The sequence below is a fragment of the Tinamus guttatus genome, unplaced genomic scaffold, assembly GCF_059628265.1.
Source record: "Tinamus guttatus ecotype Peru unplaced genomic scaffold, ASM5962826v1 Tinamus_guttatus_pri_ptg000153l, whole genome shotgun sequence".
NCBI classification, from domain to species: domain Eukaryota; kingdom Metazoa; phylum Chordata; class Aves; order Tinamiformes; family Tinamidae; genus Tinamus; species Tinamus guttatus.
In genome coordinates, this window is record NW_028288687.1 from 1268753 (window position 1) to 1283526 (window position 14774).

Here is a 14774-nt window from a genome sequence, read left to right on the forward strand (position 1 = left end):
GAAAGCTTCCCTTTTGTTTTGAAATGTCAGTTTGAGCATAGCTTCATTAAATCATTTCACAATTAACTCCCTGAACATCCAGACTTTTTTCAAGCACCAAACCCAGCTGAATCACATTTGTTTCCCAGCAGAGTGAGTCCAAAGTGGTATCCCCAAGTGTGTATGCAGGAATTTGTATATTTGACTTGTGGCTGCACAAAATACATATGGGAGCCGTGTGGGTGGTGGAGAGAGGATTAAAGCTTTCTCCCTGGGCTTAAGAAATACCATAGCTTCTTGCCCAAAATGCAGGGCTCGGGAACCAAGTCATAGGGAACGACGTCTGGGTTAATCTAAGAAGACTTATTCCCCAAAGAACTATAAAAGAAGTGAACTCAAAGAGTTGTTAGTTTAGCCCAATATGTATAAGAAGCTGTATTTGCTGTGAGGGCCTCTGTCTGGGTGCATGCAGTACCCTCTAAAGCCCTTCTTGAGACACAAAATCGCCCCTGAGTGACAGTGCAAAGGATTTCCAAGTCCCAGGCCTGTGTCTTAACGTTGCTGCTGGCCATGTTTTCTCTCAGATGTGATTAGGTGAAAAGCCAACAAAACAGGAAAGAAAAATGAATCTTTAAGCTACCACTCCTGCCTGGTTCATACGACAAGCTCAGGATCTTGTAAAACAGAGCAGAGAGCCCACAGCTCCCCTGTGCCTCGGAGCTCGTCCGCATGCGGACGCGCTCTTGGCCATGGCCAGAAGGTGCATGGTGGCCCCGGCGCGCCGCGCGCGGCTCCGTACTTACTCGGAGAAGTGGGAGAGGTGGCCCCTCCTTCCGTTGACGTAGTCGGAGGTTTTGTGTCTGGCACTGGCAGAGGCACAGGCCTAGCCATTGGCGGCGGAGGTGGTGGTGGCAACATTGGGGTAGGAAGGAATGGATTGTGCACCTTGCCTTGGCTGCTACCATTGGGCTGCCAAAACAACAAGCAAACAGGCGAGAATTATACTAAAAATCAGCTGTTAGGAACCTTTCATAACAACAGTCCAGCTTAAAACTATATGCATTACATTTGAAATTGCTTAAGGAGAGAGGTGGCAAAGGAAGTGATGTGGCCAATTTTCCACTGACTTCAAGGCACTTGGCCTCAAAGCCTGTGAACCTTCTGCAACTGTGGAAATTCCCACCTTTGGCACATTTCTCCTATTAGCAACTGATCAAAATTATTCTGGATTAAATTCTGCTCTCATTTACATTTCCTGCAGCTACTAAGTCTTGCTCAGTGAGAGTTTCAGCAGTGATCTGGAGCTTCCCAGTTTCATGTCTCTATAATATCCTGAGGATATCAGTGCCTGGGACTCGAGTGTAAGTTTCTTAAAGATACTGCTCATTAGGAGGAAAAATAAGCATTTTTGGAGGTCTTAAAAGTCACGCTGATATCTTATTACAGGAAAAATGAATGAGTGTATATTAAAGTAACTGCACTCCCACATCCCTTTTAAGTCAGCGATAGAACAGCTCACAGTTTAGCTGAGCTTTGAACTGCTTAATTTATGTATTAGAATAAAAAAAAACCTCTCTGTATTTAGTTTGGGATGTGCACAGTCGCAGGCAGAACAGGCCTAGCTACACAACTGTGGTCTTTCCAGTGATCACCAGCTAAACCTGTCCATCTGTTTTCAAGTATCCCAGAAGCAAGAAGGCGGCTTCAAAAAAAACAAAAACCAATCAAACAAAAAGGAACAAACAAAAAGCAAACAAAAAAAATACAAAAATCACTCCAAACTTGGCAAGTTTAAATTTGGAGATTGCCTGGACACTTGAAAATCCTGCAGGTAGATGCCCAGTACCACTGTAAGTTGAAAGTAGGACAGTGTGTGAATCGGGTGCTCTGTTCTAGTGACAGAAACGACGAGATTGCTTTCGACAGCACTCCACAAATTGATCTCGCTGCAGTTCTGGCACTGAACATTTGCTTTCCCATTGATGATAAAAGCTCATTTTTAAATACAGATCCATATACTAAGAACTGTTGAAGAAAATAATATTTTAATTCTTGCTAGGGTTTCCATTAGCCTGAGTTACTGGGGACAAAACACTCGTTTTGGCAAACACTTGTGATCTTATTTTCATTCCACCTGCTTTGGCACTGACAAAGGCCTTGGAGTGGGGTAGGGTGCAAATCACACTTGCCATAGAGCAAAAATGGTTTGGGGCATAAATAAGACTCAAATTCATCTGCATTTAACTTAACAGCACTCCCACTGACTTCAAAGACTGCAGTCTGCCGTAAGGAGCAATCCTTCAGGGTTATTTATTTTTCCAACATCCAGTACCTTTAATAAACTAATATATTAGTGACATCCCTCAAACACTATCTTGTCTCACAATTAGGTCACTTGCCTGCCAAGAAGACCCCTGCTGCATGTTCATTGTGAGCGTGCTAACAGTTCATAATGCTGAATGGTTTGGGATAAATTAAGCAAATGAATACTCAAGGAAAAAGAAAAGCACTGTATTGATTTGTTGTCTAGACATAAATGTATCTGCTAACATATTGCGGACATTATTCAAAGGCAGTGCTGGCTGGAGTAGGTAGAACTCAGTTTTTTTTTGCTAGGCAAAGGAAAGCACTGAGGACAATATAGCTTATTAAATAAGTGTAATAAATTAGATGCTAATAATTAAACTAATTCTCATTAACACTCTCAATTGTATGCGTGTCAGGAGAGAAACAGTAATTTTGCCAGTTATGACTTCATTGGCTGGAAAAAGTTACATGCATTACATTTCATGAAATATTCAGAGCATATTTTGGATATGATTTACATAAAATTTATAAATTCTGCATTTGACCGGAATGCTATTTCAATAATAGCGAGATGATTCACTTTATTTGATTAAAAAAATGAAAATGGCTAGTTGAAGCTTTGGAACTCTGCTTAATTTTTCATAGAGATAAGGGGAAAAGATAACTGCTTACAGAAATAACAAACCATAATAAACTGTACTTTTAACATCTTGAGTTCAAGTACTGGTCAACTTGATCTAAAGTGCTATAAGGCAGTATTTTTTTTTTTAATGAACTTAGCTGATCTGAAACATCTGTTTCTCACCCTCCCTTTTCCTGCTCTCCTCCCCCCTCCACCCCACTCCCCCCTGAACTTCAAAAATAATTAATAAAAATTATTCTGCCTTCATATTTGGTTAACCCTCGTTCTGCTAGGGTTAGGACGCACGCAGCAAAGGCGCTTGCGGAAGGACCCCGAAGGTCACCGCCTCACCCACTGCTCTGGCAGTTTAAGCTAATTTCACCACAATGTGGTTAAGTGCTTCGGGGGCAGCTTTTTATTGATTTTTATATATATACTTTTTTGCAATAGCAGCATTTTCTTTTTTCTTGCAACGTCTATTCGAGGTGAGTTCCTGTGTGCAACATGCTGTTAAAATAACCCCATCAGCCCGTGGTTAATTTTACATAGGACAAACACTTCTGAAGAAAGAAAAACGGCTTCCTTACATTTAGGAACCCCACCTGTCCAGCCTGCTGACCAGCGTCGGGGCAGACAAGTTGGACAAACTCTTTCAGAGTCTCCTGAGGATGATAGCGGATTGCTGGGTGTGAGAAGTATGGCCCAGGCTGTTGAATAATGGGTGATGTTGGAAAATGAAGAGTCGATGGTGTTGCATGTGGACTTGCTAAAGGAAAGAAAACAAAGACGTTATATACAGTGGTGTTTTGCCTTCGGAAAATAAAACAGTTTTAAATCTACTGTAGTTTTAGTCTTTTTAAACGTACGGTATCGTTTATACATCTGATGATTGTCACAACTGATATATTAGACCACATTGTCCTATGCTGACTTCATCTAGGTCCTGAAAATAAATGGAGCCAGACATTTTAACGGATTTTCTGCATTTTTAGTGGACATATGTAAAGGAACCCACAGTTCTTGGTTAAAGTGACAGCTATTCATCACCTTAAGAGCAGTCCTAAAGAATCCGGCAATAAAAAAATGTATTTGGGAGATTAGGGTTAAGTTCCTTGACATTTCATTTAACTTGGATTTGCACATATGAATCCGTTTTTATATTGCACTATAAATGGCTGATAATTTAAAGATGCTCAAGCACTTCTTGTTGTTGGGGTTTTTTCACCTCAGTTTAGGAACATTTATTTTAAGCAACGCATTTTGGGCTAATGAGCATGCACAAAGTGGCAAGATTGTCTGGAAAAACTGCATTTACATTTCTCCAGCATAACGTTGGGTGCAACTCCTCAACAAGCCTCCAGCTTGCACTCGGGGATGATGTTTGGTTTGGGGAATTCGTAGGCTAAGGAGCCCACAGTGAAAAGCGAGCAGGAGGATGTGCAGTGAAGGTGTAATGTACCCAAGCCCGCTGGCGATGACAGATTTCACCCTCAGTTGACTTCAGCAGAACTGTGCAAGTGCAGCTGAAGACACAACAGCGCTGTCCTACGCTATGGGACACCTTAGGCCCGTTCCTTGGCATTTTAGTCATATTGGGTTGGACCTTTGCTGGCCAACAGTTGTTTCCACTGTTAGTTGTCACCACGAGGTAGCAACGGCCACCATTCGTAGTGCCATGAATTCTCCTTTTCCTCTTTAAAACTCATCTTTCTCAAGAGGGGCCAGGTGATCTAGTTGATCATGATCTCACCTTCATGCTATAGATCTTGTCTCACCAAAAAGGGATTATTATATCCCCCCCACTGGTGCTTTGCATGCTACTCTAATGAGCTTTTAGGGGAGCCTGTGTGCACACACTACATTTGTACTCTAAACATACCTGAGCACAGTTATGTTTAGAGCACAGAGCCTAAATTATAGGCAGCTGTTGTGCTACAGAAAGCCATGGCTTGGCTCTGGAGTAAGCTAAAATACATGAGTGAAAAAGCAAGCTGCAGGTGCTTTTGGAAAACTTGGAGAGATGCAGAAAATAAGAATGAACACTCAAGGAATTAACGGGGAATGTTATCAAAAAGCCTCAGTTAAACAAAAACTAAAATCTGTGTCTTAGCCTTGCTCACTGACAGTTTAATAATATTACACTTTATAAATGATTTTTTTTTGGTAGGAAGCATTATTAAACCATTAACAAACCCAGAGCCTGATGATGTGAATAAAAAAATGTAGCACAGGGAGAGCACCAAGCAAAGCTACAGCATTAACCTGTGAACCCTCATGAGGGTTTGACTGGACAGCACTTATATGTATTCTGTAATTCTGCTTCCATGACTCCATATGAATGGTTGCTTTGACACCACCACTACCACCAAGAGCTCCCTCCCGCCTGGGATGCTCTGGAGAACTGGGAGCTGCCTCGTGGAAAGCACTGTGACCAAGAGCTATCACCAATCTGCTCATCATGCCACACAGGGCACCGTTTCCAGGTGACAACTAAGCACCGTAGCAATTCTTAGTCACTGCTGATATGGGATGAACATGAAGCTCTCGCCCTTGCCATGAAAAACCCCAGTGTACCAGCACCAGCCCCGTGAGTGCTCCTGGTCTGCTCTTAATGCTGTTTAAAATACTCATATCAGAAAGAGCAATGCATACTACGAGTGTGATGTGGACTGCAGCTCATGCAACAGGGTAACGTTTCCAAAAGAAAGCAGAGGGATGAAGAAGCAAAAAGGAGCGTGCAGCCTTCAGCTACGTATGGTCCAAGCAGATGGTGCATCCAGCGATACCCTTCAGATAGCATGAGCTATACCACGCTGCAAGAGCGAGATAGTGCTCTGCTGATACAGAGCCTAAACCCTCAAAATGGATGAAACGAAGACTGTTTTCCTGTCCCTGGCCTCCTGAGAGCGGCTGTGTCTCCAAAGTGTGCTATTAAAGGCAGAAATAATGTGGGATTCATCTTAGTAAATGGGGTGCCTATCACAAGGCTAATCTAAGATAGTTATCTGGTAATCAATGGAGAGCTACTAAATAGATGGAGTCTAAGGAGCCATTTATCTCACGCAAAAATAGACCACTGCATTTGGGGAGATGAATCACTCCTTCGACTTCATCGACAATATTGACCGGCTCACCAACGCGAGGGAAGGGACCCCATGGTTGCCAGCCCAGGTGGAGGCACCTCCAGTGCAAATGAGCACCTGCCTTTCCTGAGACGATTTCCACCGACGTGTCAGCCTCTGCGCTCGCTCATTCCACCTCTGTATCCGTGGAGCTTCATTAACGCCACTTATGTCATAACTAATTTACATGTATGAATGTCTCACTACCTTCTCCCTGAATTAACAGCAAGCTTAGAGCTTGTCAAAATATTTTGCCAAGAATGTTTATTCAATAAAAACTGGTGGTATGAATTTCGATGACTGTGAAAAATATTTCATTGGGATGCAGCGTTTCTACTCTTTTGTTGATACCAAATGCAGTTTTCCTATTTTTCCTCTTCCACTCCTTTATGTCTACTTTTCTATTTCCCCCCTTTGCTTGTATGCCAAATGGAAGATGAAGGCTGACAATAAAAGTGAAAAAGTTTCCATGGAAAACAACAAATTAAGTAAAAATATATTGGGATTTTTAAAAAATATTTATTATGAAAATTTCATTTTAGCACTAAATCTGTTAACACTATTCAAAACTATTATGTCCGTGCACTGTCCTATGTACACATCTGGGAACAAATTAATTCCCTTTCTTCCTCCGAGTGGAAAAAGAGACAGAAACATAGCAAGGAATGAACAACTGCAGCCAGAGAACATGTGGAAATTCAAAACCAGGCCGGAGACCTCACCGCATGAAGCCCTTCCAAGGTACGTGTCTACATAGGAGCTGGACTGCTCTATCAAGATGTGTTATGACTATCAGCGATATTTATAGGCTTGCAGGCGTGGGGTCATTCCCTGTTGCCTTTGACCTCCTCAGCATGTCAGAAGAGCAAACAAATTGGAAAACATTTGTCAGGGATCTTCCCGAGGAGAGGGTTTTGTGCGAGACAGAAGAGAAAAATGGACGCAGAAACGATACAGAACAACTCCAGAGGAAGGAGGAAAGAGGGGCTCCTGCTGGCTCCTCAGCTCCAAGGGCTCCTGCCCATCATGAGGAGAACTGGAGGAGGGAAACCAGACTGTTGTCAGGCCTTGGCCTGTGCCATACACTGCCACGAAGCATTTCGTTTTCTCAAGGAAGATGGAATAGTTTAAGAAGAAAGAAGGAAGATGGAATAGTTTAAGAAGAAAGAAATGGTATAGAGCTCTCCAAAAGATTTGGTTTCGCAGCCTCTCACTGGGAAATATCAAACTTCTCTCATGGCAATAGGAAGGACTGTTGAACAAAAAGACTCTATTACTATTAAACTGAGGCCTGTTACAAGCACGCCTGCCATTTACTGAACTAAGTGCTAAAGCCTAGGATCCAAAAAGACCATTAGCTTGACAGCTACCTTGTTGCCACCAACTCCAGTGATGTACAACCAGCCTTCCTGGTGATGGATGTGCCCAGAACCCTCACTTGGCAACCAAGTTTTAGGTGTGCAGCACAACCGAGTTCCCAAACGTAGGACTCCTCACCAACATTTTTAATCAATTAAAGGATGTGAGCTGGCGTAGACTTCCCATTCCGGTTGCTATTTCCCCCCACTTTTCCTGAAATATTCCATAAAAATTCACATTTCCCTCTCATTTCCTGTTATTCGAACCGTATCACCTCGCTCTTCGTAAGGCAACTCCATAGAATTCTTTTCAGTCTCTCTTCATTTTCCCTGAAGCACAAAGTTACCCAGCTATTCAGCTTTTTGATGGGACTTTAGTGGCCTCTTTTCTATAAGCCATCATATAGATTCACCCATGTTGGTCAGGGACTCCTCGCATTATAAATGTGGCTTTTGGCATCAACTTTTTAGATCTATTCCTAATTCTGTGGGAGAATCCCAAGAAATGCAAGCAGTAAAGCAATGCCAAGATTAAAACCTGATCTGCTTCCACATGTGGCAATATTTTTGACTAACATTACAAAACCCCTGCCACAGCATGAACCATTGCAGCCTCATCTTTTACATGAAACTATTAATTGGTGATAATTGAGTGGTAGCAATTAAAATTCCAAATTCTTCTGCTTACTTTAATAATGATACTTTGCAGGTCAGAAACTTGAAGCTTATTAACATGATCCACAAAAAGCTAATGACTGAATGTAAAATCTTCATTTCCAGGGAACTTTTTGTCTTTCTAACCTTTCTGAAAACTCTCTACCCAAACAAACTGGATAGATCCCACTTCTTAAGAGCAGCCTCACCTCTGTGTTACAATAAAAGCATGCTTGCCTCTAAAAGCAACCAGTGACTATTGGCAAACCACTTCAACCATAATACTCAATAAAAATGATAAAAATGATAAAGTCATTGCTTCTGAAAACTCTGCTTGGAGTGATGCAAGTCTTCCTACCTATAAGAAGTGGCAACCACTACCTATATGCTTCTGCTGGCATATTACACGCCTCAATCAGTGCCTGTAAATTCTTTGAGATCTTCAAATGGAAGATAAAAAAGAGATCTTTGTCTATTATTTATTTACATATTGACTGATTATTTATGTGCCCCTAAGCAGCTCTGTGCTGCCAAGCCATTTTTCTCCCGGCGTCTTTCAGCCTGTGACATTTATACATTATTACTGACCTCACTAAATGATATAAATTTTAAGTTCTACCACCTATGAAAAAAGCATGTATTTCAAAGCAAGAACTTCAACTCTACCTGCTGTAGGTATGGAGGAGTAGGACTATCTGGTGTTATTAAATCTGCTATTTGTGGAAGGAGGGGCTGGAGGCAGGAATTATCCTTCTATCTCCAGGCAGGCATAAATATTTCAAAGCACACATGATCCTAATTCCACTGAAGCTCATCTGAAACCTCCCAGACTTTTATTGAAAACGAGATGATAATGTATGGTGGCCTGCAACAGATATACCAGCATTTTAAAACTACTGCTGTTGGGCCAAGTAATTATGCAGTACAGCTGTTGCAAGCTCTACTGCTTTTCTTTTTAGCATTGTAGTAGTTTGCACTATTGTGCTGTGTAGGAGAAAGAGAGTTTTTCACAATGCTGAGTTCAACTGTCTGAGTATGAAGTCCAGTGTTGTCTTTCTCCTTGATTTGTAGTAGCCAATACCAAACTAAATTGCTAATAAAATAAGTCGTACTTGCTGATTAGATTAGCCTTCGCAGGTGTTGGGCAAATGAGGAAGAGATAAAATTGCAAATTGTGTTGAATTGCATGATCAGATAATAAAGAATCAGTTAATTTGCAGCAGGTTATAGTGTTCTGCAGACATATAGGCTCCTTTCCCAGGATCACACCTGCAGGGCTCAGGCAGATATCTCTGCCAGCACAGCCCAACATACAGGGAGACCCACTGATCCATCGACTCTTCCAAAAAGCCTTGCCAGCTCCTTCAAGACCAGATGACTGGCTGAAGCTTCTTTCTTGGTAACGTTTGAAGTCTTTGGAAGGGTCTTTTTGGAAGGATGCTCTTCTCCTACCCAGGGCAAGGCTGTCCCCACTCTGTGTTCTCGACCTGTTCAAGCAAGTAGTGGTCTGGGCATCCAAAACCACAGGCACTTGGGCTCATCCATCAGACTTGACTGCCAAAGCACTGGCTTCGCTAGGGCACAACATTCAGATACTTCCTGTATAAAGTGATAATTAAGTTTACTAATAGCTCATTAAACATTGATCAATCTTCCTAGAAATAGCAATGCTATAATCATAATGCAACAGGATCATATTTATCAGCTTGTTTTGAGGCCTTTATAATTGGCTCCATTACAATAAAGAAAGTATTTTTTTAAAAGTCATTTCCCTGGAAATGTTAGGGAACAGTTTGTTCTGCTAGATATTTCCACTTCAGGCGTCTAAGCTGTGTTAACTCCCTGCGCGCTGTAAGTTTTCCTCTAGCATTAAACTGGTGCAAGTGCCAGTTCAAATTATGCAAGATGTATCCCACCCTTTGTACCCCAAAGGTACTTATTCTCAAAATTGACCATATTAGAGCACTAATTGGCTAAGCCACCACGCTGGCTGATGTGAAATACTTTCAAACACCACAAAACAGCTGTGTTTATCGGAAATATGAAGAGTGACTTTTTAATAAGGAGATCTGGCAATAATCCAAATTTGTTGAAAGGAACTTGTACTTCTGTGTATAATACAATACAAGAGGTAAAGAATAGAAGCCTAAAACAATAGCTTTAAGCTCACAGAATTTTGTGATGAAAGCAGTTGCCCAAACAAGAAAAAATAATTAAGAAACTTGGGCTGGGATTTGCAGAGGTCCTGAGAGAATTCATTAAGTGCTTCTGAATTTCAATGGGAGTTGTGTCCCCGTAACTCTTTCAAAGGTTTCTGAAAGTCCCCAGTTTTCTTACTGCCCATTAAGAAGAGACTTGAAGGTGACAAATGTAGAGCAATCTCTACTGCTGTCTCATTTGGGGGAGCAAGGACTTGTTCCCACTCAAATATGGGGCTTCTGATGCTACAACTGATACCAATTCTGGGAGCAGCCCATTGGGGACAGGTTTCAGATCACCACGAAACCTAAGCACTGCCTAAGTTCCGAAAGGATGCAGTAACATGTCCATCATCAGGTCCATGGATGAGCTAAATTCAAACTGATACTGTCTCTGGATTCTCATTCTTATAGACAACCTGGGAAATGACAAGGAAATGAGAGCAAAACTTGGCCTTGCCTTCCTAGTATGGGTAAGATGTAGATGCCACTGACATTTACTTCCCCATTATGTAGGCAAACATGGGTGAAACATTCTAAATATAACACATATAGCTGCCAGTGCAGGAGATATACAAATACCCTAAATACAATGGATGATCTGCTCCTGTTCAAGGACATCAAGGAGAAGAACTGAGCTGCAGAATGTTCCTCTCTCAGCTCCTGAAGTCAAGTGCAGGTGGCTGCTAAGCACTGCTGAAAAAACAGATCCAAGGTATCTCCAAGTTGGGGCTGGATATCATCCCCCTTTTACTGCTTTTTAGACCACAGTGGTATAAATCACCTGGACCCTTTGTTCAGAAATACCTTTGTGTAAGAGGGATTTTGTAGGAAGTGGGAGGCTGAAGAACCTTTTAATTTCCCTTTCTTTCTTTTTAACCAGGGCTTATGAAGCTCCTGGCAAAGGGAAATACGCTTAAAACTATGTTTGGGCACAGGGTTTTTTGATAGACTCTGGATTCTGACTATCCAAGGGCGCATTTGAATTACTGTAGAGCCAAACTCAGTGCTGGTTCCAGATTCTTGCATAGGCAGGGGGCCAGTTAGCTGTTGTGAGCAGACTGTTTTAAAACATAGCAGAATTCTTGTACCTTTGAGAGGTCGGAATACTATACAACTAACTAAAAAGGTACAGAAATAAAAGCCCTATCCCTGGAAAGCTTTCCTCCCTTTCAAAACCATAGCTGGAGGTCAAAGAGAATCATTTAGTCTGTTTGTAGAATTCCTATTCCACATCAAATGCTGGCAACTTTTGCATATTATTATTGTTTTTAATATGTGTGATGTATCCCTATATATGAGATAACAACTACTGCTAGGAGAATATATCATGTCTTTCTTATAATGAAATGCAGTTGATAAGTTTACAATAGAAATGTAAATTCTCTTAAAAACCACAACCTTTATGTGTGTGATGATACAATTCTGCTTTGATACTAAAAAGGGCATGGTAATGGAATCTGTGACTTTGGAGTGATATATTGCTGTTAAGTTAATAGGACTCCACATTCCCATTTCTAATATCAGTGTTTTTTCCCCCTTTCATTCTGTAGATGGTAAGCTGATACTACATAAACATTGTTAAAGCTATAGTTCCACGCTACAGTAATTCACTTAACTTTAACATGATTTATGGTTCTGTCAATAGAGGAGGTTGAAAACTCAGAGCTCTCATGGAACATGGGTTCCATATTTAAAGTAATAATGTGCTTTTTGTGTGTGTTGGAAGCTGGAGGAATTTAGCACAGAACAAAGATAAAAATATTATAGTTCACTGCACTGCTTAGAGTGTACAGTTTAACTTCATGGATGCATCAAAGCAAGCAAAGAAACTGAACCCATCATCACTAAAAGCATGGCTAAAATCCCTTGGTCCTACAGCACGTTCTTTTTACGTTATTCTTTTAGGGATGTATGACATCCTATTAGTATTTTTAACACCTCCCTTTTCAGTCTTTTGCTCGGTTAGATCAGCTCCTTCTGTCAGGATGAGTCTAAACGTAGGTCCACTCCGTTAATCACCCCCCGCTCTCCTTTCTGGCACTTAACCCTCCAGGCATTTTGCCTCTTCAGGAGATTAAGCGACCAAGTCATCTTGTTGCTCTAACATGTCCTCACTGGAGCAACATATTAGCACAATTCCTCTGCAGAAGAGCCCTCTTTAGAAGTTTGCTGCAGGGATGACAAATTAACCCAGCATGGTGTCCCACACATCTATCTCAGCACAAATTATTAGTGTAATAGAGCTTTTAGTTATGCATTTATCTAGTAATTATTGAACGGTTATACAAAACGAAGCTGAGCAATCATGGCCCTTTATGAGGCATTCTCAGTGGGTGGCCTTACAGTTAATTTAGGATAGGACTGTCTAAGCAGTTGACTCGCACACAAATTAGCTGAACAGTCTGCTCCTTTAAATATTTCCTATGTCACAGGGTAACTCGTTACAATACAACAAAGGTAGAGTTTTAATTACACGGTTCCTGACTTTTGTTTAGCAGGAGCTTTAACCGTTTGCAAGCCTTTCTCTCTCTCCTCCCCTGCCTGGACACGGGGGTAAAAGGGAGTTTGGGTAGGGTACGTAATGACTACTAAACCCTGACCTTGAGGCCATCTGTTAGCAAACTGGTTCCTCCAGCTTTGTGTTTTTGGAAAGCGAGTGAAGGGACAATATCAAAATCTTTGCCTACGTGGTTGGCCAAAACCAGGTGAGTCCTCCCCACATGCTGACACGCAACCGGGGCTCCGCTTCGCCCCGCTGCCGGCTTTGCCAACCTGTTGGTCAACGTTACGCTATTTGCAGTTTCTACTCAACTGTCATTGCTTTCTTACCGTTACAGTGTGGCTTGTCTCCTCTCTGGGCTGTCTTACATTAGCATACCTACATTTGAGATGTCTGCACTGTAATGAACTTCCACTGCTTTGTTTCGGTCAAAACTCTATGGAAAGTAGAAGGTTACGTTAGTCTGGGGGCTGAGAGCCGTGAGCGGCAGCCAGCGCGGGTTGCGTGGCACAGGCTATTACAGAATGTCCTTTTGCATTGTGTAGCTCTGAAGGGAGTTAGAGGAAATCATCACGTTTATTCATTTCGAGCTAGCTGGCGGGACAGCTAACAGACACTGATATTTTGGTGATGCTGTAAGAACAGAGAAGGGCACAGCTTCTTCCCAGGCCTCTGACAAAGCATTTGCTCTATTGGAACTAATGGAGGGTTTCCCTGGTAGGCCTCTACTGATGAAAGTCTCGGTGGAAATGCTCGTTATGGAAACTTTACAAAAAGAGAGCCACTCCAGTGGTTGACTTTCATCCCTTCCTCTCTTTCTGTTCACCTACCGCTTCCTTGGTTCTTCCCTTTGTGCTCTGTCTTGTTTCCTGTAATTGCATTCCCACTTCAGCTATCTTCCTAATACATCAGCTCATTCTTAGGGTTTTTTTTTCTTTTCTTAGCTTGCTTTGCTGCTCTTGGTTTGTGGGATCTACGCTGTCATACTCTGTGGAAATGCACGAGTGCTCTACAGCACAAGCTGCTGTGCATCCCGGGCTTACAAAATCGTGGCCAACTTAAGGTTTCAGCCAGCTCCAGATACAAAGTCACTAGAGTGTAAGCAGCAATATATGGAAACCTGAAACCACTTACGTAAATATTGCTGTCACCCACAGTATTTAAATCCTTCACTGTCTGGTAAAAAGTTTGAGCAGGCCAATGCTGAGGAAACTTCTAAAGATGCCAGCAGTACAGTATGGAAACACAGACCACCAAGTATCGTCTTGCAGGTATGTTGCTTTGGAGATAGAGATATAACTGTTTGAATTTTCAATGTTTTGAAATACATTCTGAAACTGATAGCGGTGCTAAAGCCACCCTATAGGTGATCAATTTACCATCTGCCAGACACTGAATCCTAACCATGCTGGTCCAGAGAAGACATATGGTGCATTCAGAGAGTCATGCCCAAAAAACTGCCATCATCAAGCGAGGCTCCATGAATCACTTTGCTCGCTTATCACCAAAGAAGCTTGGATCTTGCCACCATCTGTTGGAAGTAGTGAGGAGTCACTGAAGCATTGGCATCCATGCGCCAGCACTCACCGCACATCTGGTCCTCTGGTCAGCCAGAGGATCCTCTCTGCTGGCTACTGCCCAGCTGGGTTGAGTACTGGCAACAGCACCAATGCAGACAGAAAACTAGTGCACAGCCTTCCACAACACACTGCAGTCCAGCCAATTTCAGGAGAACAGAGGTTTTGCAAGTGGGTTCATTGAATGGAGCACCTCATAGCACAGAAATCCTCTGAAAAATCTACTCCTCCTTCGAGCAAGTTCTGCTCCCAAAATAATTCATGATGAGTATCCCTGGGAAGGGCGCTGCAGATCTCTGGATATCCCCAGCGAAAGACGTGCACTGTGTTCTAGGGAATGTTTGGAAGTGTTTGAAGGATTCAAGAGAAGTTACAAATCACTGCATGTCATTGACAACACCTGCCATGAATAGTCTACAGCTTTTTCTCTGCTCTCTCTCTTTTGCTCATGCTC

General features: G+C 42.1%; 1 protein-coding gene across 16 annotated transcripts in view; it reads right to left on the minus strand.

The window, feature by feature from the left end:
- Nucleotides 1-14774, minus strand: part of NFIA (nuclear factor I A) — a 295079-nt gene that overhangs the window by 21364 nt on the left and 258941 nt on the right. For 13 of the 16 annotated variants that reach the window (XM_088522442.1, XM_088522451.1, XM_088522444.1 and 10 more), the window contains 2 exons: nucleotides 3496-3674; nucleotides 783-948 (listed from right to left, as the gene is read on the minus strand). In XM_088522442.1, the coding sequence (XP_088378568.1) occupies nucleotides 783-948; nucleotides 3496-3674 (345 nt within the window). The remainder of the gene's footprint in view (nucleotides 1-782; nucleotides 949-3495; nucleotides 3675-14774) is intronic. The other 3 variants (XM_088522454.1, XM_088522441.1, XM_088522456.1) reach the window with 1 other exon arrangement.